Source organism: Alligator mississippiensis, chromosome 3 (genome assembly GCF_030867095.1).
Source record: "Alligator mississippiensis isolate rAllMis1 chromosome 3, rAllMis1, whole genome shotgun sequence".
Lineage (NCBI taxonomy): Eukaryota > Metazoa > Chordata > Crocodylia > Alligatoridae > Alligator > Alligator mississippiensis.
The window spans coordinates 212,162,210-212,187,299 of record NC_081826.1 but is presented as its reverse complement, the minus strand read 5'-3'; the positions used below and the strand labels follow the sequence as shown (position 1 = coordinate 212,187,299).

At 39.6% G+C, this 25,090-nt stretch overlaps 1 protein-coding gene across 3 annotated transcripts in view; it reads right to left on the bottom strand.

The window, feature by feature from the left end:
* Positions 1-25,090, bottom strand: part of SYK (spleen associated tyrosine kinase) — a 76,203-nt gene that overhangs the window by 5,787 nt on the left and 45,326 nt on the right. For 2 of the 3 annotated variants that reach the window (XM_014608740.3, XM_014608739.3), the window contains 9 exons: positions 21,337-21,475; positions 19,761-19,842; positions 16,973-17,019; positions 13,072-13,140; positions 5,733-5,826; positions 4,439-4,616; positions 2,785-2,994; positions 2,202-2,391; positions 78-218 (listed from right to left, as the gene is read on the bottom strand). In XM_014608740.3, coding sequence (XP_014464226.1) covers positions 78-218; positions 2,202-2,391; positions 2,785-2,994; positions 4,439-4,616; positions 5,733-5,826; positions 13,072-13,140; positions 16,973-17,019; positions 19,761-19,842; positions 21,337-21,475 — 1,150 coding nt within the window. The remainder of the gene's footprint in view (positions 1-77; positions 219-2,201; positions 2,392-2,784; positions 2,995-4,438; positions 4,617-5,732; positions 5,827-13,071; positions 13,141-16,972; positions 17,020-19,760; positions 19,843-21,336; positions 21,476-25,090) is intronic. The other variant, XM_019478172.2, reaches the window with a different exon arrangement.

Genomic DNA, 25,090 nt, shown 5'->3' with positions numbered 1-25,090 from the left:
TAATAACCATTCTCCAACCATTTGGGTTGGTCTAATAAAAGATATCAAATTCACCCAAGGAACCTTGTCTGCCTCACCTTATATGGCTTTTGTCCATAGGAAAAAGCTTCCCACATTAAAACTCCAAAGCTCCAAACATCACTCTTGCTAGAAAATTTGTAATAGTTAATGCATTCTGGAGCATACCACTTGACTGGCCATTTTCCATGACTTTGTGCCTAAAAAGCAGTCACAAAAGAAAAAGTGGGCAATGGAAACAGTTAATAATTAGCAGCATCAAAAATTCATACAAGCTATGTTACCTGAGGAAACATTAAGGAATGCTGTTAAAATGTTTATACACAATTAAATGAAAAGTACCAAAATATATGGTAGGTACCCATTAATGAGAGAGAATGTGTGGCATATTGTAAATAAAATTCACGTTACCTGCAAATTACTTTGGATTATGTTTTTAATTGCAACCCCAATACAGGTTGTTTATTTAATATGTAATTTCTTCGTAACTTTTTAAAAATAACGCTTTTCATAAAACAGAAGAGGAGATAAATTCAGTCCAGCCGAGGCTCATGCTAGCTTGCAGTCAGAGAGCGGTTCATGTCAAACTGTTCCCTTTTTGTTGTATAATATGCATGGATGGGAACAGCATGGCATGATGATGCTGAGTTGCAAACTGATGAAGTTATGTAACAGCACTGTACCAACACTGTAACAACAGCTATGTCAAGTTATTGTAATGGAACAAGACTGCACTTTATGGTATGGAAGGGGAATGTGCCTATTGCTGACTTTCATTTGGGGTCTCCACCCTCTTTACAAATGAGGCAAATTAACTTTTAAAGCACTCATTCTCATCCTTGGCAAGTCACTGGAAAACGTTTGTATAAAAAAATATTTCTAGAATTTGTGCTCCCCAAATAGTCAGGGTAATGTGCATTCATACATTTAATGCTTTCAGTCTGAAGTATTTCCCTTCAGGTAGGCTGGCCCTCACCTAAAATTACAAGTTGATGGAGCTGGACAAAAAAGCAGGAGAAAGGTGAGGACAAAAAATGGATTGAATTTTAGCAATATGCAGAACAACAGCAGATGTGGTGGGTACAAAGGTCTTCTCTGACATCCAAGCAGTGCTGTATCTTAAATGTGACAGTCATTTCATTTACTTTTACTAGATGGGGTATCATTCATATAAGACTGAACTAAACAATTCCTTATTATCAGTTAGCCAAAATGTATTCATTCAACCCCTTCCCAACATGAATCTGTATCAGTAATGTGTGTTAGGTTTTGTTTTGGTTGCAGAGGGCATGTCTACATATGCAATAAACTCTGGTGCTTATTGCACAAGAGCTTGTTGGTCCTGGGAGTGTCATTTGAATGTGTGCCCAGGACAGCAGCACATTGAGTCAGGTTGGAGCGGTCCCAGCCAGCGGGGGACCCAGATGGGGCAGCCTCCGAGCGCGGGGCTGCTTCGACCTGCCTCAGTGTGTTGCAGAGGGGCTGGCTGAGGCATGCTGACCAGGTAGGCAGCCTCCAAACTGAAGTACTCTCATGCTGCAGCCAGCTGGGTCAGTGTCTACACATGCACTGCTGTGGAGTAAAAAATTCCACCGCCCGCAGGAATTTTTTACTCTACAGCAGACTGGAATGGAGTACCCTGCTGTAGAGTTTATTAGTTGACTCCAGCCTAATAGCCCTGCACCTGTAGATGCTGAGACGTTTACTGTGGGGCTAATTAGTCTACTCCGCAGTAAACATCTCGTGTAGATGTACCTAGTGAGTACCATAGCACAGGCCAAAATATACAAAAATTAAATATATCTGAGCCACTCAATGTTGATGCTTTTGTATTAGAAAACATCTGCTTTCTCTGGAAAGCAAAAAGGTAAAAAGTTTTTAGCTTTTGACTAAAACCAAAACCTTTCTGACTGAAAACTAAGATTTTTTTTTTTCTTTTTTAATGAAAGTTCCTTTTTGAAAATAAGTAAAAATTGCCTATGGATTTTTTGCCTTGGCCTGCTCACTCTATTTCAATAAGGCTGGGTATGGGTTTGTTTTTTTTAATTACCTACTAGCAAGCAACAAAATAATTGAAGATAACATATTTCTGAATTTCTACTTCTAGAATAGCTGTTCTCCAATTCCCAATAACTGCATGGAGTCATGTTACTATTGAAATTTAATGTGCTATATAAGCTTACCTTGTAATAATTCTCATCAGCATTAAGAGCTTTGGAAAGTCCGAAGTCACTGATTTTGGCATAATGTTGGGTAACTAGCAATACATTCCTTGCAGCCAAATCCCTGTGTACAAAATTGTTCTCCTCCAAGTATTTCATCCCCATGGAGACCTGATGAACCAGTTCTGTTATATTCTTGTCTGTGACATGTCTGAAATCATATTGGAGTTTGTAATAGGTCAGTAGTTCATTTTCAGGACTTTTAATGGAGCCACAGAACACATTCATGGTATAACCTTCCTAATACCATATGGATGGTATTCATATATATGGATGGTTCATTTATATTTTATTAAACTTAATTAGGACAGGTGAAAGAAGTGCCTCAATCAATTGACTGGAATTTAGATATATTAATCAAATGTAAACGTTTTAACAGAAATATTTGATAGAAGAGTCTTACAAAGAATCATCTTCCGCATTACAGATTAATTTTAATAAAAGAGCCTGTTTTAGTCGGTACGAAATATTCTTTTTTAAAAATATGATAGACACGTGCACTTCTTTAAATAAAACCTCAAGAAATATATCAAAGCCAACCTACCTGTTTTTTTGCAAAAATTTATTCAACGGCCCAAGTTCTGCCATCTCCATTACTAACATCCAGGACTCAGCTTCACATATGCCTATCATTCGGACAATGTATGGATTGTCTAGTTGCTGCATTACATTTGCTTCTTTCAGCAACTCATCTTTTATGGCTGGATCACTATTCTCATTCTTAAGAATTTTTACAGCTACTAACTTAGCACCCCTACAAAACAAAATCCAAATCTGAATTAGTTAGCAGACAATTCTAACATGCTCACACCCACAGAGATCTGCAATGTTACATGCACCCAGCATTGACACTTCCAGGTTTATTGCACAGCCTAGAAATGGTGACTTAACAGAAAACTTGAAATATGAGCAAGAAGAATGTCTCTCTCTCACAGCGGGCTGAAGAAAAATGAATGGAAGACAGAATTGAAGAAATCACAGAAACAGAAAACAAACCTGAAAGCAAACATATTGGGTAAATCCTCATTATCACCAGGATGTCTTTCAATTGACTATGCAGCCTGTAGTGTATAAAGGAATTGTAAAAAATGCTGGCAAAGAAAGGAGTCCTTTGGAGCAGGAACTGCAGAAGATAGCCATACGGTTGCCTTCCAAGGACCCTTCCACAAGGCCTGGTATAGGGCAGTGTTGGCAGGAGGCAACAGCAGGTAGTGCTGTTGAGTCTCCAGAAATGAGAGCATATACAGTTGAATGAGAGAATAACAGATGAGCTTGTCTGAGAAAAGCCATAAACTTTAATTAGGGAGGTGGATTAGCCAATATGGAAAAAGGAGTCCATTCAGCATGGGTCCTAAAACATTCATCACCACATAACGTGAACTGCAGGAAGAAAAACCAGCCTGGATATGACAGCCTTACTTAGGATCAAGAAAGACTTTTAATACTGTATATCTTACATATACTGTCCATATGTTTCAGTGAGCAATTGACAGTATTTCAATCCACACTTCTATGAAAACTTTTATGAGAAGTTCCCTATTTGTCAATACATACAGAATCTCTTTTGTATGTTAAATGGTAAGAAGGGCCTCATGGTGCCCTGACCTCTTGAACATAGAAATTAAGACTCATGAAACCATTCACTTTAGTTACTTCAGCTGAAATTCACACATTTGCAGGGAGTCTGCAATGGCCCCTTCCACCACTGAAGTTTCACAGGGAAGCTGGAGATTGGGATGGGGTCAGTAAATAAAGTGGGTCTGGAGAAAGGAAACAACTACAGGAAACCATGAGCTACAACCCCTGGAAAGTAAGGGTACTGCCACCACTGTCACTTTTCCACTATATAGGATAAAATAATGGCTGGAAAGGGACTGCTGTCAATGGTTAATGGGTATATATGAACTGTTGAAGAAAATCTTTCAGATCAGGTCAGGCAGACACTTGGCTGAGATGGCTTAGTCAGGGAAGATCCTGTCTTGAGTAGGGGGCTAATAACCTTATGAGATCCTTTCCAGCCCTACTTTCCAATGATCCTATGAACTGAGATTCTGATTTGATGTTTAGGAAAAGAGAGAACTGTGAATTTAAGCCTTCATAAAACATTTATCACACTTGCATAACTATCATTTCCCCAAAACATGCATACTGAAAAATGTTTAATGTTGGATGGCAGGCCAGTTGCAATAAAAACTTACTTTTTCATTTTATAGAACCCTTTCCTTACTGTACCAAAGTTGCCAGAACCAATTTCTCCTTCCTCCAGAGTCAGCAAGTTTCTTTCCAGGGAGACATTTTTCGGCTTTATCTCCTCTGGATCTGCATATGGACTTTCATAGACTTCTGTGTCCATAGGCAAGGCTTCTCTCTGATCACCTGTATTTCAGCCATTGAAAAAGTTACTGGATTACATGAAGTCAGTTTGTCTTCACATGTACTGTGTTCACAGTGTCAGCAATCAGGATTGTTACCCACCCCTTTGATTTTGCTGTATATAAGTATTCATACACAGCCATGCAACAGACACTTCCACAGATGCACAGCAGTCCTCAAATTGGGAGAAAGAAATGGCAATACATTTAATCCTTCAGTCAAATTATTTTCCTTTCTATCATACTATAACTTATTCCAAGTGAGCGCACTGCAAAGATATAAAGCCAAGCTTACTCTTGTGCTCTGATTTCCCCTGGCCTAATAGATATTTAATTACTACATGCAAAGTGGAGCCCCAGGATAGACTGAACCACAGAACGCAGCCCTCTACCCCATCCAGTCCCACAACTCAGCTGACTGGTTCCAATGCTGGGAAAATGCTTCCTGCTGCAACCACAGGTTTAGGGGGGCATTCTCCTGGAGTGGTGCATGGGGCAGGAAGCAGATCAACAGTTAAACTCCAGGGATGGTTTAAACTATGGGAGAATGCCCTCCCCTCCTACTCTCCCTCTTGGTACCACCAATTAGGTGATTGGGACATTCCCCATAGCCTGGCCTCTCCTCTGGCAACAGAGGTGGATTGGACCCAAGGCAAATGACCCACACTTCACCTCTTTCACAGACCTGGGGTGACCTGGGTCTGTTCAGTAGTAGAGGCATTAGTGCTGCTGCCTGAATGGTCTGGGGACTCCCTCAGAGCGTTCCAGCAGTGATAGAGGGCTCTCCACAGGGCTTGCTGATAAGTGAGCTATCAGGAAGCCAGTGCTCTCTCTCCATCTCTCCCTCTTGGAAAGGACTGTGGGATACTGGGGATATCCCAGCATCAGGAAAAAGATACAGTGGTTCAAGCCAAGGCAAGAGAAGTACCTTCATTTTCTTGTAAAAGAGCCAGTTCTCCTCCCCAAAACCCACCTCAAACATCTATATGCTAGTATTTTTGTGCTGGGAGAAAAGCACAATTATAACACCTGTCCATAGCCAAGTTTTACACTGCTAATATCTGGATGCGATGATTATTCTTGCAGAGATTTGGTCATGGCATGAGATATTTCTGCCTACCTTTTTCAGCTCCGAAGAGTCCTTTTGTCATCTGTCCTACGTAAGGGTTAAAAGATGCTGAATCATCAGATGAGTGAGCAATGGATGAGTGCAACTGCAGCACACAAATTGAAATTTTCAGTTTAGTCAATGAATGAGCTCTTTAAATGCATTTTTTTCAGATGATTATGGTATAATGAATGCAAGAAAGATGTAGGTGAGCGTGAGAGAGCAAGAAAGAGATCAAACAAAGCTTATCTCAATCTTCAGGTTATTGCTTGAGGAAATAAGCAGGCCAAATCAAACAGGCTACTAAAGCATAAAAAGTGATAGCAAATATTTTAGAGCCATTGTTCTGAGAGAACTTTTTATCTTTTAAATTAATTATCTTTTGAATGCTAAATTTACATGATTATTTTTAAATCCTATTTCAGTGTAGCACCATAAGACCTCAGGATTTTACTTTAATCTAGTTTCCCCCTAGTTAACTATTTCTGTACAAATTTAGGCCACAGAAGGTTTCTCATTAAAAAAAAAAAGATTTTTGATGCACATGTTCTAGAATAGCTCTAATTTTATTGTTCTGAGGCAACAAGGATAGGAATCAGCTAACAGACTAAAAGGTCTTTTGGCAAATAGTCTGGGCTACTGTGCACTTTGTGCTGGTATGCTGGCTAGCAGCTGATCCCAAATCCTCGGCAGATTTGGAATCCACATACAGTATTTGGCTCCTACTCCAGTTTGTGTGGTAGAAGGAAGATGAAAGCAGTGAGAGGCTAGGAGGTGTAACTAGCAAGTGTTGTGCTGTGGGGGGGGGGGCGGAAAAGCAGAGGCTTATTTGCCTTAAGGACTCAATGTTCCTGGCTGCTACTGCCGCAGTATGGTCTATCTGCTCCTGGTTGTCACTGCTGCTCTTAGAGCAGTGGCATAGTCTCCTTGCACCCAGGTGCTGTGTTACAGCAATGGCATGGGGCTGCTACAGTGTGGACTTCCTGGGGGGCTGCCAGTCTGGTCAGCACCCAGGACTGGTGCCCCACTTGCCCACTCCTAGTTTTGCTACTGGAGGCTATGGCAAGAGTGTAGTGTGCTCTGATGTTCCTTAGGTGGATGGTGGCTCTTGGGCAGACCAAAGCCAGACAGCATAGATTACAGAAGTCCCCCTGATACTGTGATTTATGCTGAGACTGGCATACAACCAGTTTCAGGATCAAGGAACCACAACAGTTTTCTTGGAACTTAACCCCTTATTTACTCCTCTCTGAAAACATGATAGCTCACACTGTAGCAATAATGTGAAGACCTCTTTGAATGGTAGATACATCCCCACCAACAGAACTCACATCCTTGTAAGTGGGATATTTAGGAATAAACACTTAGTGGGCATGTCTACATGTGACCATGACTGCTCAGCTGGTGCTGTGCAGTCCCAGTGGTGCATGGGTCATTTCCAACCCTATGTTGTCATTGCAACGAGCTAAGGCAACGTAGCTCATCTCTATGGTGACATAGTGGCGGCATCACAGTTCGTGCCTGCTGATGCTATGGTGATGTAGTGTCTCGTGTAGATGCACCCAGTGAGACAGGGTTGAGATTACCTTAAGTCATCTTTCCTTTACCATGGGGTAAGAATGTGCACATGGGCAGTTCCTGGGGAATCTCCACCCTCATTTACATCACATCCTTAATAAGGATCCATTTAGCATTTCTATTGAGAAAGGATTATGGATGACTGGCTGGCTGCTCTGTTTTCTCTCCTTTAAACTGTCATAAATATATTCATATTTTAAAAAGGGATCATTTAAAATGCTAGGGAGTGAATTTATGCACCCAAGCTCAATGGGTTAATTCTCTTTGGGAAAGACAAAGGACAGGTGGAGTGTGGTGTTGAGACAAGTGACCAGATAGAGCTGCAACTGCTGCCAGTCAGCGCCAGCTACACTGAATTTTGTGGAACCAAGTTGATTGACAGCAGCTGCAATTCTAGCTGATAAAAAGGATACAGAAAGAGGTCAAGAAAGTGATGACTGCTCAGAAAAGGAGGCACAAAGATACTGTCTCTTTTCACAGTGACATATCTTGCAGGAAAGACAGGTGTTAAGGGTTCTGAGATGCCTAAGAGATATTGGGTTTCTAAGTTCAAAGGGAAAAAACCCAGATCCAGTCTGCAAGGCAACCAACTGGCCTGAATTTTCAGCAATGTCTCTGAGGACTCCCTGAAATGGGAACATTGTGCCAAATTTGAAAAACTGGTGCCAGATCAGCACCAGCCAGTGTTGTGCTGATCTGCTGAGAAGACCCATCATGACACTGCTACTGCTGCATGAATGCATCTATATGTCTTCTCATGTAGCCACACATGGCTTCCTCAGCCAGAAGTAGTAGAGTTTCAGGAATGTGGCACTCTGCCTGGGCTAATTTGCTCCCTCTCTCAGAGCTCATTAACCCCCCTGCTATGAGGCATTAACATGGGTATACTAATTAGCACTGCTTGTAGGCAGTTCTGTTTTGTCCAGATGCAACAATACATTCACACGGCTATACTGCTTCTGACTGAGGAAGTACCTAACATGGGACACCTCTCTCAGCAGAAGGTAGCATAGTCATGCTCAGGTGGCGATGCACATAGGCAGGTTAACTCTGTCTTTTAGAATAGCTAATAAAACATTTACAAAAAGAAATGTGACCATGATTAAATTGTCTTAGAACAACTGCACTTCTTAGGTGAGGCTGTTAAGTGTCCTCAATTTGCTATTGAGAGTTATTTTGTGGGAGCTAAAAGTTCCCAGAGTCACACCAGAAACACACAGGACTCCGTACATCTGTGTCACGCATAAAAATCTCTGAACCTGATATTTTAAAATGTCCCTTGTCACTTACTTTGACAGCCTGTGCAGAGAAACCTTTCTGTAGTCATGATTATGTAAAGCCATACTGGCATAACTGTAGCTTCCAGATAAACAAGTACGATATCCTCATTTTAGGTTGTTTCATGAGTGGCTGAATAATCTCTAGAGCTTTCACTGTTACTGTGAAATAACAAGGAGGTATTGCCACTGCTAAATTCAGGCCATTTGAATTTGATGACTTCAGCAGACCTCTCTGCTTTTAGATGAGCAAAAATGTTATACACCAATTTTTTTCTCATCTTAACAGAAGCTCAGGAAAAATGGGATTCAAGCACTTTTTGGAAAGGGCTTAAGAAAAACAACAAGCTGAGAATTTCTAATAGACCAGAACTTGCTGCTTGAAATTATGGACCAGATACAGGCTTGACAATGATAGAAATCCTGGAGCCAAAACTACAGAGGTATAGTTATGAAAGAGCACTCAGGAATTCCACTATGCTACGTTATGTAGGTCACTCACTCTACCAGATTACTGTCATTCGTAACAATCAGTCATTATATTTGAGGCAACAAAAGAACAGACTGAGCTGGCACTTGGTGAACCCAACAATTTCTGAAGAACATAAATGGTAAACTCTTTGCTATGACTAAAGACAACAAAAGACAGAAGAGCTATCCAGAAGCCCCTAATTCTGGGTCTCCATTCTGTGCTGGACCTGACATATGTTAGGGCTGCCAAACTGTACTAAAGTATGCTTGGTTCTTATGAATCGCTAGAGACCAACAGCTAAACAGGAAACGGCTGGTATCCAGTGCTGCCTGGGTGATGCCACTGACAGGTTTGCATGCTGGAGAAGAAGAGAAGCAAATGCTTAAGTGGGGAGATATGGGTGATTTTCCATCTTCCTTGTACTTCAAGAACAGGGCAAAAGGACTGGAAAGGAACAGTATTGCTTTTCCAGTCACTTCGATTTTTAAATAATAAATTACAAAGTTGAGAGGAAACTTTGGGAACATGAACTGGTATATGGTGGTTTTACTGAACCTTGAGGAGACTGACTGCACTTTATTTCATTCAACTGAGTGAGGTGCTATCAATGAGCAGAGGTGGTTAGCTGTGTTAGCCTGAAGTCAGGTAGAAGGTAGGGTTGATTTGCACCGTAAATGCTTCAGACTAACACAGCTAACTACCCCTCTTTTCTGAATCTACCATGTTAAGATAGCGACTAACAGCTGTGAGCAGAGATGTGAATTGTCACCATTCCTCTAGGAAGGAATTCATGCTAAAATGCATGACTAGTTGTATGTCAATACTACTAAATTAATCTAGATTAGCATGTAGAATGCTAATAGAGTTCCAACACTTCCCCTTCTTTTTAATTTGACCTCTAAAGTCAGATTAAGCAGTTTACAGTGTTTAGTACTAACTCTTCCTTAGGCTTGTTGTCTGAATTATAATCTGCAGCTATAATTTGATAAACCATTAACATTTTTTTTTCTTTTCTGTCTACGTGGCTAAGCTGGAAATGCAGTGCTTTCACAAAGCATATTTTTGGTTTAATCACCAAGCACAAAAATGAAGCAGCATATGAGGCAACATATATATGCAAAGTATATAAAAGTGCAATACATGCACAGCTTTTCTGTAAATAGTAACAGCTTTCTTGGACTTTTACCCATTGCTTACTGAGGTACCCAGCTTTTAATTTTTTGTTTGATTTTCTTTTTTAAGCTGATGCTCTTTAGTACAGATCAGAACGTTACCCCCTGAGGCAAGAAAAGCTTTCTGGAAGTAAGTATATTAAGAAAGTGCGTATTGTTGTATGCACTGTGTGCTGGGTAATAACATAAGGAGACTAAATATCATTTCCATCCTCTACTTTATGGAAACTGGTTTCAATTCTCTAGTTCCTGCTCAATGGTAGCTAGATTTTCACCTGAATAAAACCTGAGTAAGGACTGAGTAGGGACTGGGCAAGGATTTCGGTTACAGTGGGCACATCTACACGAGATGTTTACTGTGGAGTTGCCTAATTAGCTCTACAGTAAATGTCTACACTTGCCCCCAATTGCACAGTTGTTACTGCACAGTCATTCAATTCCTGCACAGTCCTGGCAGTGCACAGGTCATTTTTGACCCTACTGTGCAGTAGCTCGGTGCTACTGCACAGTAGTGTCGGCATCACAATTCATGCCTGTCAATGCTGTCACCATAGCAACAAGCTACATTGCCATAGCTCATCACTATGGCGATGTAGTGTCTTGTGTAAATCCACCCAGTGTCCACATATGCAGTCCTATTAGGCTGCAGAAAACTAATAAACTCTGCAACAAGGTAGTACTTATAAATACAACTACCTTGACAGTAGTGTCAAGTCCTGCAATCAGAATTAGGTATCATTTTACTGGGTGTTTAAAAAAATAAATTAAAGTTACAGTACTTACCTCTAACTTCTTATTGTTTAGAAAAGAGATAACAATTTTTTTCTTTTGCATTTTTAATGCACTATATCACTCAGGCACTCAGACTGTCACTCAGGCAACTAATGCAGTACATGTGATTTCTTTACATTTTGAAAATTTGTACAAATTTTCCAATTTGTAAACAATTCAAATGTCCATTTTTTTCAATCACTATTATTCATAACTATAATCCAGTGTGTTAGGACATGGGCTTTCCTACCTAGAAACCACTGAGCTTTGTCTAAGACATGACATCCCCCACTAGATGGCACTAGTTGATTTAATTTTTCTTTTTTACCATTTAAATTGGACTTCCTTTCTCTAAAGGAATATATGAACAGCTAATTTTGAGCCACTGAATAAAGTACCAAAACATGTGGATTTGATATTAAAATAAAATATTGCATGATCTATCTTTAAACTCTGAAAATATGGTACACTTGCCAAGAAAGTGCAGCAAGAACCTTTGCTTTCTCTTTACTGTTTAGAATTGTTAGTTGCAATTGAAGGAAAATAATAATTATCCTAATTAACCATGTCTAACTGGAATTTTCAAGTTTACTTTAACTCTGGGCAAAAGTTGACTGTTTTGATCTTAATTTTTTAATATGGTATGTAATTTTGCACTGTGATGAAACTTGTGTTGCTGTTGAGATAAATATGTGCAAAGAGCTATCCAACTGGGTTTCAGAAACTGTCTCTAGTTGCCTAACAGTACTAGGTTTTCCTCACAAATATGCCCCTCCACTGTGTATACTTTGTAGCAATATTTTAATTGCAGAAATTGGCTGCAGAATAGCATGGGCTTTTAACTAGCTGATCAGAGAATAGCAGTGACTAAATTAATTTTTTTCCAACTATGTCTAACCCACAGAACCTATATTACCAACAGCAGCATATTAAAGAACCATTCACTCCACTCCACAAACAAACAAACAAACAAACAAACAAACTAAAAAGAGCTCCAAACAAAAAACATAACCTTCCAATATGCGACACTAAAGACATTTTTTTTCAGCTGGGTTTTACAATGGGTAAACATGCATTGTGTTTATTCAAACAACCATGCGTGCATGTAAACAGGGCATGCAAACTGATCTGGAAAGTGCTTGCATTGTGCACAGTACACAGCAAAGACTCCTGGTATGTTAGCGTGATAGTAAACCGAGGTGATGAAAGAAAGTACTATTATTTATATGTATTTTCAAGTCAGATAAACATGAAGCACAGTTTGCCATATGAAGTAGGAGACACGTTTTGTGCCTGCTTCTCTATGCTCAAGAGCACAGGATGAAAAATAATGACAGGCAAAAAGGGGTGGAAAAAGGACATAAGTGTTATTTTTAACATGCAAATGAATCTCCTAGTTAAATGCTTGATCCTTTGCAACTACAAATATGGTAGTGGCAGTAACTTATTGACCATGCAGCCACATTTCTTGTTAATGAATGATTGAGTCCCCCTGCCCTTCCTGCTTTATCCTCTTCTTCTGACCATTTTTCTTACAGGGCTCTGCACCCGCCCAAGGCAGCACTAACCCAGTATATAACTATGCAATTTGTACAAACAAGTACCGTGGAAACATATTTTGTGGCCATTTGCAAATTTCTCTGTAAATGGATTCACTATTAATCTGCTCAATCAAGCCAGTTTTCTGAGCTGACAATATTTTATAATAGCTCTTTCATTTTGCAGTGTATAAATGATTATTCTTAAAGTATCCCTTGTAGTTTGTATCTCTAGAATGCTTATTACAGTACTAACATTTTTGGGCCTGGGGGATACATTATTTAACAATAGAAAGAAAGACAAACCATTACCCTTGATAAGAATCAGCCATTCCATAAATCAAAGCGATAATTTGTACATCTGATTTGCGATTAGGTGAAACAAGAAATAGAAGCAAAAAGACTATTAGATCTATGCAGTTAGATTGTTAGTAGTCAGACACACACTTAGTATCAGCAAACCAAGAAGAAAAAGATATGAAGTTAGTTGAGTGTGGGTAAGTCCTTTTACTCAATCAAAAGCCTACAGACTGTATTATGCACCTTTTTGCTTCCAGCCTTTGGAAAGGTGTACGATTTGAGTCTTGAGATAATTCCACCTCCTGACCAACTCTAGAAACCATAATGTCAAAGAGGAAGAGTACATGTGTCAGGAAAATATCCGAAGGTACTTCATAAACAGGTGTACTTTTATAAGAACAATCTTGTAAAGAACTTCTGGTCTTTCTCAAACCTGTACCTCTAAGTATACTTCTTAATTATTATGCTGTATCAAAAGTGCATAGAAGTAGCATATGTAGTCTTCCGTAAATCTTCCTTAAACTGTACTACTCAATCAGCAGTCCACATTTCATTTTTAGAAATCATTTTATATCCCCACATAAGAATACAACCATTGCAAGTTCACTAGCATTACTAAATGAAATGTTGCTCTTTATTCCCCACTTATTCACCACTTGTTTTAGCAAGGGTCCATGGGTCTAGAACATTTTTTCTTTTATATTGTATAGAGTTTTCTAAATCAGAAACCATGCCAGGCATTGCAGTAGCATCAACATTTGACAACAGTTACAAATCAAACCAGACTCATTTTTTCTTGCACTCATTCATTAAGCAAATCCTTTCTGCTCTCATTGTCCAATTCTTATGCTCAGATAAACAGGAATGCAAAGCAGATGAGAACCTTAATATGTCGTAAGTGGACTAATATATCTAGCAAGATTTGAAGGCTACCTTGGTATTAGAATGAACATAACATGGTATAAAAAGAAATCACATATCCAAAACAGTATTCTGAAAGAACGAATACACTTTGGCAACATTATCTTTGTATACCTTATATATAAATTAAACATGTATGGATTATATGTATATACTATGTAAATATTGTATATGTATTATATTACATCATATTATATTACATTATATCATAGTATCCAAACTTACATAAAGCAGAGGCTAATATGTTAGACAGCCTGTTGTAATCAAATATCCTCAAATGACTCTCGGTAAGGGTCAAACATATTCCTGTATTTAATATTTTGATACAGTGTTGTCAGCCTAGATTTATGTAGCTAAATGTGGTTGTATTTTGACTCTACTTTTCAGTTACTTAGAACAGCCTCAGAACTAACTTGCGATTCATAGTTAGGAGCTTCTCAAATTATTTGGCCATTTTTTTGCATTTTGCAATTGTTAGAAAAAGCTTATACAAAGTATCTAATAATTGCATTTCACCCAAAGCATTCTTTCTCAAAAACATATTCTTCAGACAACTAAAAATACAGCTTTGTTTGAAAACATCAAATGTGACATGTTGTACACAGTCTTGTTGTAGGACTTACAGTTTTGTGGAACTTGGCAACATTTACTATTGAAACATAAATTTGGGAGATTAAAAAAAATCCCTGCACATTGTATCTTTTATTGTCTTTGAGCTTAAAAAGTGCTCTTTCCATGTGGGGTCAAATGAAAGTGAGTTTGGAGCAATTTCTAGGTGCCATATAACAAATGACTCCATCCTGTAACAGGTGAAGTTGATCTCTTTCTTTTTTTTTGTTGCACAGTTAGCACTGTTCCACATACTTTTCTTGCAGCAGCAACTCCTTACCTCCTTACCTTTACTGCACCTGAGCAGTAGTCTCTAGTATGTTGGAGCTAAGAATAACTAGCTCACACAATGATATTAGACATAAAAATACATCCTGAGATGAATATTTTATAGAAGTTGAAAAAGGGCAGGCATACCAGCCTGAATAAGCTGGCATGCATAAGAATTTAAAAATGAATTAGGACTAGCCCTAGTAATTTACCATCTAGCACATAACAATTTCTATAAAAATACTTGAATAAAAAACTTCAATAGGTGACCATTTGAGAATTTTAGGAATTCTTAAGAAATCTGTGTGCTAGACTTGTTGCTTCTTTGTAAAGACTGTGGAGCAGAAGCTGCCTATTCAATGTGCTTATGTGGTCCCTTACAGGAAGGGAAAGAAATATCTTCCATACCCCTGCATTCTCTGCACTGGTGTATACCGTCATCATGAAGAAAATTGGTTTCCATGTTTTATAGGGTCTGTGTCCCGCCAGCAGCCTGGTGACTGGGGTATGCTAGAAAGGAGACCCCAGTGATGCCAAAAGAAGGAACTGGATTTGCTTCTTATTGAATTTAACATCAAACCTAGTCACCCAGTAGTAATGTTAGAAGATACTTGCACTTTGTTTTTGTTCCTGTTAAATCACTCTCTGAAGCATCAACAAAATAACTTCCCTTTAGCTACAAATTAAGATCTTAGCTCTCTAGACTTCAATGAGCCTCATTAGTAATTGACTAGGGATTTGTTTTGTGTGCTTAGAAATGGCTATTACATCTTCAAACTGGTTATACATCTCCTTATACCAATCACAACTCTGAGTGTGGGAACATGGCACTTTTACCCTGGACACATGGCTAGCTCTCCCAAGTAGGTTCTATTACTGCACTTGGTCTCTACGTGGTGGGGAGCCAGCAAGCACTGAGCATATGGGTACCACTGACTATGCTCGTGTACATACTACATGCACATTTAATAACTTGCTCCAGAGTAACTGTATTTCTGACCTTCTTAGAACAAACTTTAGATCACTGCATAGCACTTCCTTCACAGTAAACTCTGCATCGTGTCTGCTCTATAATTCCTCCAGAGTAAACTGAGGATACTCCAGAGTAAATCTATTGTGTGCCTGTATCCTTTTAATTTGAGTGTGCTGTTTACTAAGGCTTTGCACTTACCAATCAGTCTATTGTATTTACCTGAACCAAAGATGACTTCAAATTTAAGATGACATCTGTTATAATTTTCCATGTATAGAATCTAACTATTGGAAAGTTGTCTTAAATTCATTCCTCCGCTCTGCTGCAAGGGCGGGGGCAGGCAGTGTAGTGGGGCAGGCAGCTGGGGAGTCAAGTGGTCCAACCCCTATTTCTTTCAGCAGCGGCTGCTCTGGCCCCAGTTCCAGGACCAGGGCTGAAGTTGCTGCTGCCACAGCTGCTGCTGTGTGCCTGGGCCAGGGCTGGAATCACTATGTGCTCTGTATCTTGGTTCATAGCAGGGTCGGAGTCAGAGCCAGAGCCATAGAGAGTAAGTGGTGGTGTTGGGGGAAAAAGGGGCAGCAGAAGCTGCTGAGAGCAGGCAGCTGCTGTGGCTCTGATTCTAAACCTGGGTTTGTGCTGGAGTTGGAGCCTCACACTCCCCATTTCCAACTTGTACTCAGGCCTAAGATGAGAGTTAAATGGGGGAAAATAACCTTGTCTTGGATTCATGTAAATACAGTATTTTAAACACCAGTGAAGTAGCCTCTTTGAAGTTTAGCAAACAAAGGACGATACTTTTGATTAACAGGCCAGGAAACTCCTTAATGCACATGTCTGGTAGGAGTTACACTAACAGGGTTCCATTACTTCTGAAAGTTTTCTATTGAATAACTGGCACTAAATGGAGGCCTTTCCATGTGATGTCCTCTGGCAGCATCTGAACTTTCCAGCATCCCTCTGCCCTATGCTTTAACGGCAAATTTCCAAACAAAGGGTACAGAGTACAGTATCTTCGCTCCTTACTATTGTTATAGTAGGACAGTGTAGGACATAGCCTTCAATGTTCTTTTAATATAGTTTTTTCGCATATGATACATTATAGTTTTCAAATAATGCTATGCACATCAAACAAACTCAAGGAATTAAATGCTGTGTTATTCAGTGCAGAAAGCAAATAAGTGAGCTAGAATACACAAGACCTGAGGAAACGTGCTTTCTCTGTGTAGTTTCAATATAGGAATCAAGAGAATATGAATTCACTGCAGTAGTGGCATCCATGCAATTAGAGTTCCTAAAATGCTAGATGATAAAACTATTTTCACCAGAGGTCTTCAAAATAAGTATTATTTCTGTACTGCTGCCTGAACTTACCTTAGGATGAGTTCCAGGAAGTGGAGGCCGGTTATCAAAAACAACATCTATAAGGGAATTGAATATAGTTAGTGTGTAAGCATCCAGACTGCTGCCATTCTCATCAGGGGACTAGAGGTGGGGAACACAGAGTTAAAAACAGAAATCTTAGAAGGTGGATTTCATATTAATTATATATTTTTAGATCACACAGTAACTACCACTCTGAAACTTAAATGAGGACCAACTTGTTTGCTTTTGTTCTTTGCAAGTGTTGTCAGGCTTTGGGATCAGAGGTAAATGATAAGCAGTGTCTCAGTGAGGCACCCAAAGAAGGTGGTGGAAAAAGTTAGGGCACACCCATTCAGCGGGTGACTGACATTCAATCAGAAAAAGACTCCTTGACACAGAATGACAATCCATGCTTTGTCGCTTCAAAAGGAGTAGTTGGCCGAAGGTCAAACATGGGGTTCCAGTGGGTGCCGTCCATCCCCATGGCAATCAATGGAAGAAGGGAGAGGCACTTCTCAACCTTTTCCACCTTTGCAACTTCAGCTATCTTAGTTTTCTCTTTATAGGACAAAATCAATTACCTTCTTCACTAGAGTAGACATTCCTTCCCTTAGAGATATTCTCATAAAAGGTTAGTGAGGATGTGCAGAAACCTCATTTGTATTTGTATTCTGTATCTCTCTAAGTTCCAATGCAGCTCCTCCCTATAGCAGCTCTCATCTTCTCCCACACTTATCGCTTCCTCCTGCACTGGCTTTTCTTCACTGGAAAGTTCCTTCTTACTGAAACAACATTCTAGTGCCCTGTTACCTTACCATAATGCCAAATACAGCTGCCATGCATGCAGACAAGGAATCTTGCATTTAACCTCACGTCAGCTAGCTGTGGTGAATCCCTTTCTTCCAGCAGCTTTTACAAGATGTTAAAAATTTACACTAATCACTGGGTTGTGGCTGACATGGTGCTAGTTCCCGCACAAACACTAATTTTCAGATGAAGAAAAGACGTTTTGGGACTGTTTGGGACTTGTACTACACATTTCTATTTAAACCACTGTTAGGGTTTATCTAGAATGTCTTTCTGCTCTTCAAATAGAATGCTTTCCTGGTCTACTGGCCTTGGAGAGCTTGCAGACAATTCTCTGATCGTGAAAGAAATACCATCCCAAGAAAATTAGAATACTTGATGATAGCAAGGGACTAAGGGTCAATGCTTAACACTTAAATATCTGGCCTCTAAAGTGGGATACAGAACCTGGTCTTTATACAACACAGAGAGTTTAGAGCTAAATTTAAAACAGCCAACCTGCTGAGTGGGAAGCTGCCTGAATTTAACATGCTCAGTGTTCAGGATGGGAGCTAGCAAATGGGAACTACTGAGCAGACATGAGCCTTCAAACCCATCCTCGGGTCACTTTGTTCTCTTAGGGTCCATAGCCCTGCACCCTCAGTAAAAGTAGAAACCTACCCCTTCACTTTTAAGAATCACTCTTGTCTTAAAATTCCGAGGCAGCAGGATCTTCTAATACAACTTTAGTGATCAGAGCCCTTTTGCAGGGTGTGGAAGATCTTGGTTCAATTCCTTTGTCTGCCTGAAGGATTCAAACTCACATTTCCTATGCAAAGGATGCAAATTCCCAGATGGTAGCACATTTACTCACCCCCATTGATGCATAGGGAAAAAAACTCTCAATATTCACTAGAACAAAAAGAGCAAGAAAGAGCACAGGAGTGAGAGCCTCACTGTGTGGTCTAGTGGTTATGGCACTCCTGACAGAGGCAAATTCTGGTCCTTGCTCCAAGGACTATTTTCATATGGTATTCAATCACTGCTTTATGTAAAGTATAGAAACAATGTGGGAAGCAGAGATAAGAATCCACGACCCCCCTTGTGTATTTTGTACACTTGTGCTGTCTTGTTCACCCTCCCTTGCTGTGCCCCAGTGAATCTGAAAATTCTTTTTTGCACAAAGGGCGCAGCTTCAACAGGAACCCAGTCTACCAACCTCAGACTAGTCTATTTAGCCAGTGGCTATGGGATTTCTTCTGGGAAGTGGAGGACTTGAGTTTGAATCTGTCCAGGTAGAGGAGTGAATTGTATGCATCTTCCTGACAACCAGGTATTAATTAAAAGGAGGGTAGCACTACCATCACTTCCTGAATTCAATTTTGTAGGGATCTTGATCTTGTAGGGATGCTGCAGGCATGCTCTAAGGAGGGCAACCTCTCAGGGGACTTAGCTAGAGAAATGCTTACTGTCTGAGTCCTAAACGGGCTTAGGCATGAGGTAGGCACTGGACTGCTCTGCCCTGTGCAGACTGGTGTTGTTCTAGGAATGTGCTGAAACTCAACTTTATGCACCCGGGGAAGGGGAACTTAGAAGTCAAACAGGGAGGTACACAAAGAGTTTAGGCATCTCCCATTAGATGGAACCTGGTGGGATTTTAGCACCACAGGTTTGTACTTGACTTAAGTACCTACACTTATAAATAATCCTACAATAGGCTCCTAAACCTTCTTTTGGATCTGGCTCTAATTGCCATTGGCTCAGCAATTATTGGAGCCTAGAATGTGTCCCTCTATAAGTGCCTCTCCAACCTCTCCATGCTCTTTTCTATATGTTATATAATTAGAAAAGCTAAAAATTAAAGTCTGAATTTGGATTCACTATTAACCCAAATGACTGCTATGTGGAAGTCTTTATGATCCTATTCTATTAATAGAGAGAACACAAACACGTCTTTCTACCATCATTAGAAAGACTATCTCAGTATTTCATAGCAGTACAGTTAACTTACCATTGTTTGAGCCAATTCGTGGACATGGAATTGTGAGGACTCTTTGTAAGCCATCTGGTTTATATGAATAATGTTCAACTAACTACTAGGACAAAAGAAGGGGTGGGGGAGAGAGACAGACATAGTGAGACAGAACGGAGAGGTAATGGAGGAAAGAAAATACTGGGTTACATTTGCCAAGCTGCAGGTGCCTCATTTCTTTTTCTGTGTGTTTGTGTACATACAGTACTACCTACTGTATAGCTGCATTGTATCATGTCAGCTTCCTCCTAATTTGTGCCTAGATATTTAGATTTTTTTTCTTGACACTGCTGCTTACTGAGTGTGTGATCATGAGTGTTTTATATTTTACCTCTCACCTCACTTTTCATCCCCCCCATCCTTATTCAGCTGTCTGTCTGTACCCTCCTCAAGGGAGGAAGTTTATTGTAGTGTCTAGGCTGGGACTGTAGGAGGTAATAGAATGTACATAGTTAATAATAGACAGTGTAGAGTTATTAAAATTGGCATTTGCATTTTAGAGTAGTTTTACCCACATACATTGTTGAGAAACTACTAGGTCTCAAATTTACCAGGACTTTCTAAATTGTGTCTGCATGCTCCCATTATCTACGGTACATATTCTTTATACATATAAAATACACAGTTCAATGAACACAGGGAAATCCTGCCTCCCTTTAGCATTTTGCCTCTGGGGGTGGAAAATCTGCCTTACCCACACAGCTCTTTTTGACAGCTGTGGAGAAAGCTAGTAAATCAGGGTTTCTTTGGGTCAGTTTTAACTTAAGTAGAAAAGGGATGTGGACAACTGGAGGAAAAGCCAGCAGTTATTACATATAGTCAAGAACTTATGTTATAGATTTACCGTTATAACTGTAATGTATTTGACTTAATGTATTTTTCCAGGACACAGAAAATTTCTGCAGGTGTTTCACCTGCCTTAGTATTTCCAATTTACCTACACATATACTTTACACTGGCTCTTCTTTATAACAGACTATATTATTATCAGCAATCCATTCCTTGATTGATTAATCTACACCAGGATTTAGGCAGACACTCTTGGTAACTCTAGCCAAGAGGGTTTATTTTAAATTTGCAATCCAGAGAGTATAGGAGCTAAAAAGGATTGTGTGTGCCTAGCTTTCTATCATCTTTGTGCTTACTGACCAGTTTTGTCTCCTGCGTATCTTCAGGGGCATTACACAAATGCCACAGTATTGTACTACTGGTATTTAATTCTATCATTTACAAATGCAGATGCTTTTCCATTTTAAGAAATGTGCAATTCAATGAATAACTAGAGCAATTTGAAGCCAAGCAGTAATGGCACATTTAAACGGGAAAAAAAACATTAAAACCTGTACAACCTACATTGCCCTGATAATAAAAAATCCTACCTCCCCAACTTTTTTATAGTACAAAGGATAAAAGTCATTAAAAGTTTGAAATACAGAATAAATTAATATGCAAAACATATGGCCATTTAGCTAAAGATTGTTGATGCACAGTGAAGTAAAACACAAACTAAGTGGGTTGTGATGACAGATAGCCAAATGATTCAAATCTAACAGACCTGCCAGAGAGTGTCAAACTTTTTTCCATCTGGTATAGAGAGCTTTCCTGTCTTGTTTCTGTCAATACGATAATGCAGTACTTTTCCATCACTGAGCACGCAGAGAGCATAGGATCCTTTGTTGTCCCTTTCCCTGATTCTGAAAGGAAGAGAGAAATATCAAGGGTTATTCTGTGCTCCTAGCAAGCATCCATATTTAGGTAAAATCATTTTACATAAGCTTTTCCAACAGAAATAAGGCAAAATCTGTACCAGAGCTTCTGAGGATTTCTCTAAAAAATGTTTAGTGCATTTTAAAGGGAATTTTGAATTATTTTTTTTTCAAAGGGAAAATGATAAAACAGAAATTCCACCATGTGGAGCTATTTGCTAGGGAGCAATAGAATGCTGTGCTCTGCACAACATGCACATTCATTTGTTCAGGGGCTCTGCATCAAGCATTTTGGGTCCTGCAGGCCTGCAAGGGCACTAACATGCAGGACAGAGCTCCTGTGTATATGTATGATTGTATATATATCTCTCCTGCACCATATGTGAAGTTATTCTGCTCTATGCTGCTCTTTCATAGCACCTGATGAAACAAACTTGAGTTCACAAAACCTTGTGCTCTATATACATCATATTTAGTTAGTCTAAGGTACATATCTATCCTGCCTTCTGCCTGACTTGACTAACATGGCTAACTCTCCAGCAGCCTGATGGATTTAGAGAAAACTGACCTTCACTTTTTTATCTTTGGTTCTATAATATAAAAATAGGGCAATGTCTTTAATTAATAGCAGGTAAACTTAAGTATAAATAAAAGAAAACCACTTCTTTGTTTCGTGCTTCAGCTTAGGCCATTCATTACTGTAAATCATTGTCAAGCAATGTACTGGGATTTTAAAAACATGTCTAATATACTGTACTTACTTGAAGAGAAGACAACCCTGATTAGAAGACAACACCCACAATAGTTAGATGCCATATATGGAACATTTATAAATTTATTATAATTTTTTCAGGTATAGAATCTAATTATTGGAGGTTTGCCTTGAATTTGTCACCTTCCTACTGCTACAGCAGGGAAAACTAGTAGCTCTTTTGCTCTCTGCTCCCCCATAACATTTTGCCCTGGCTGTCCCTTCCTCCCAGGAGCCCCAAGCTGGCCATGTGCTCAATTGATGGCACAACAGAAATCAGCAACGAAGTTATCACATATTTTTTGTGTGATAACTTTGTGGCTTATTCCTTGTTTTATTATACCATTAATTGCAACAACTCAAGATATGATTAACTGGCTAATCATGTCTTAAGTGTAATGTGCTTCAGTGAGCAGGAGGGAAATAATTTTTTTGGTGAGCTCTAGGTGCCCTACAGCTTCCAGAGCTTAAATGATGCTGAAATTAGTTATTACTACATATACAAGTAGTTCTCAGATTTAAAAGATTGAAGAGCTGTATCTTTACTGAATCATTTCTCAAAGAGCTTTTAGATAAATATAGCATAATGCCCTAACATGGTACCGAGATCTGTTCTTGTGTTTCATCTATACATGTCACCACTTTGTGACTCTCACACAGCCCTCTGTAATGCTTTCCTCACTTCCGGGCTGCTGACTGTTCCCTTTCTTGATTTCTGATTGCATCTCTTTCCTCTCTTCTCTGTGTATAAGATAGAAGAAGTCTCTCCTCCTCCCCCCTCCTGCAACCATCTCTTGGCCTGTAATTCTTTCAGTATTTTTTGTGCTTCTCCTTTTTATACATATATGGGCTCCCAGTGGCATCTACAGGGATGAGTTTATTCAGCAGCCTGAAATATGTGAGCCACAGTTGAATGGCTCTTTAAAATGGCCTCATGCAAAAGAAGCAAAGGGGAGATTAGGTTAGCAGACTAAGTAAGAGGTGCTCCAAAGAGGCGCATGACAATTGAGAAAATGTTATATCTATAGACCATATTAGGTAAAGGACTTAAACACCTAAGAGTTAGCATCATTTGGGTGGCTGGCCTCAGGGTGGGATCCATAACTGCATGTTAAAGTGCTTAGGTTCTATATACAGTGTGCAAAGGCAGGAAGTTGCTTCAGAATAGTGGTCTGAGTTGACCAGCATGCTGAGCAGGGAGTTGCCTCAAGTCAGCACAGTCAGTATGCAGCCACCTATGGATAACTAATAGGGAAGATTTAGGGTAGGTTCAAGTCTTATATCCTGCTACCTAGATGCTTTCCCACAGGTACTTGGGATTCAAAGTCCTGAACCTTCTCTTAAAGGTAGGCGCTAACACACTAACTTTTGAATAACAGAGCAAGGCTTGGGATGGCCTATATTCTAACGGTTAGGAAACTAATCTGGAAGTCAGGAGATGTAATTTTTAAAACCCTCTGGTTGAGGAGGGAATTCAGCCCTGGGTTGCTGTAACCACTCAGCTATTTTTTAAATAAGTCATCACCACCTCTAATTTGGTTTTCAAAGAAAAGAGTGAACCCTGCATAGTTCTTTAAAAGAAATGGTATGGGGACCTCCCTTCAGGACAAGGTTCTGAGCTATAGATCCTGAGTGATACATTGGTAGAAGGGCAGCATTAAGATTCATCTCCCTCTTCTGCATTTTCTACCAGTGAGCTTAGTAGCAGCATGCCAAGTGTGCTGACTTTAGCCTGTTCTCTGCTCTAAATCCTGTTCTGAGGTACCTGACTCTCTCCATGTACTATACAAGGAGCTTAGACCCCTAACTAAGGTTTTAGGTTTCCATCCCAGCATTGCAGATATCTAATCCCAGCATCCCAGATATCTAATCCAAATCCATTATTAAATCTAGACCATTATTATTTCACAGCACTGGCAGTGGCACATCACAGTTACACATGATACTATAACACTGGGTATGAGATGCTGTTTTGATTTGGTTCATTAAACTTGAACATGGCTTGTCTTAAATTTGTTCACATTCTGTTTCGGTTCTGAACAGTTCATTTTGCTACTTTGCATGAAAAGTGGTTTTTGTTACTTAAAACTTGAACTTAAAGAACATAAAAATGAGTAAACCAATGACTTGTAGAAAAGGGAAATAAACATTTTTTTTCTAAAACCAATGCAACTTGCCTACTACTTTTAATGAAAACTGATCCATGCTGTCTGTGGTTTTCTTTAACATACAGGTATTTTCTTAGCACAATGACTTCCTGTGTGTAGGCTGGCCAGTGGAGTGAGCAAGTTTTGCTAAAATGGAGAATGACTTGCAGTTTGTCATCCTGTGGACTTCTGTACGCAGCTTGGAACTGAGGAATAGCTTGGAATGGAAGGCACTGTCTTTAGGAAGTTCCACAACACCCAGACCTCTTCTCAGGAAATAAATTGTACTCAGCGCTCTGTTATCTTCCTGTAACATGTTAAGTAATAACGTACGCAGTATGGTGGTTTGCTCTACTGAAGCTGAAAATGTACGTTTGTCATTGTCATTACTGTTAATGAGACAGACCTGCACACATCCTCTTGGGGCCTGAAGAGATGCTTATACCGTAACTTTAAGGATCATGGGTCAGATGCACTGAAGGATATCTGAGCCTAAAGCAGCACTTCAGCAGGACATATGCAAATCTAAAGTTATGGTCTGAAAATCCGCACTCAGCTACTGCTTAGTCCTGGAAACACCTAAATTCCAGGGACACTGTACCTTTTAACTTCAAAATTCTCTGGGCCCTGACAGTTCTAGTTCTGCACATGCATAGCAGCATTTCAGTTTTGAAAGAGCTGGACAGTGTGGCACCTATGTTGTGC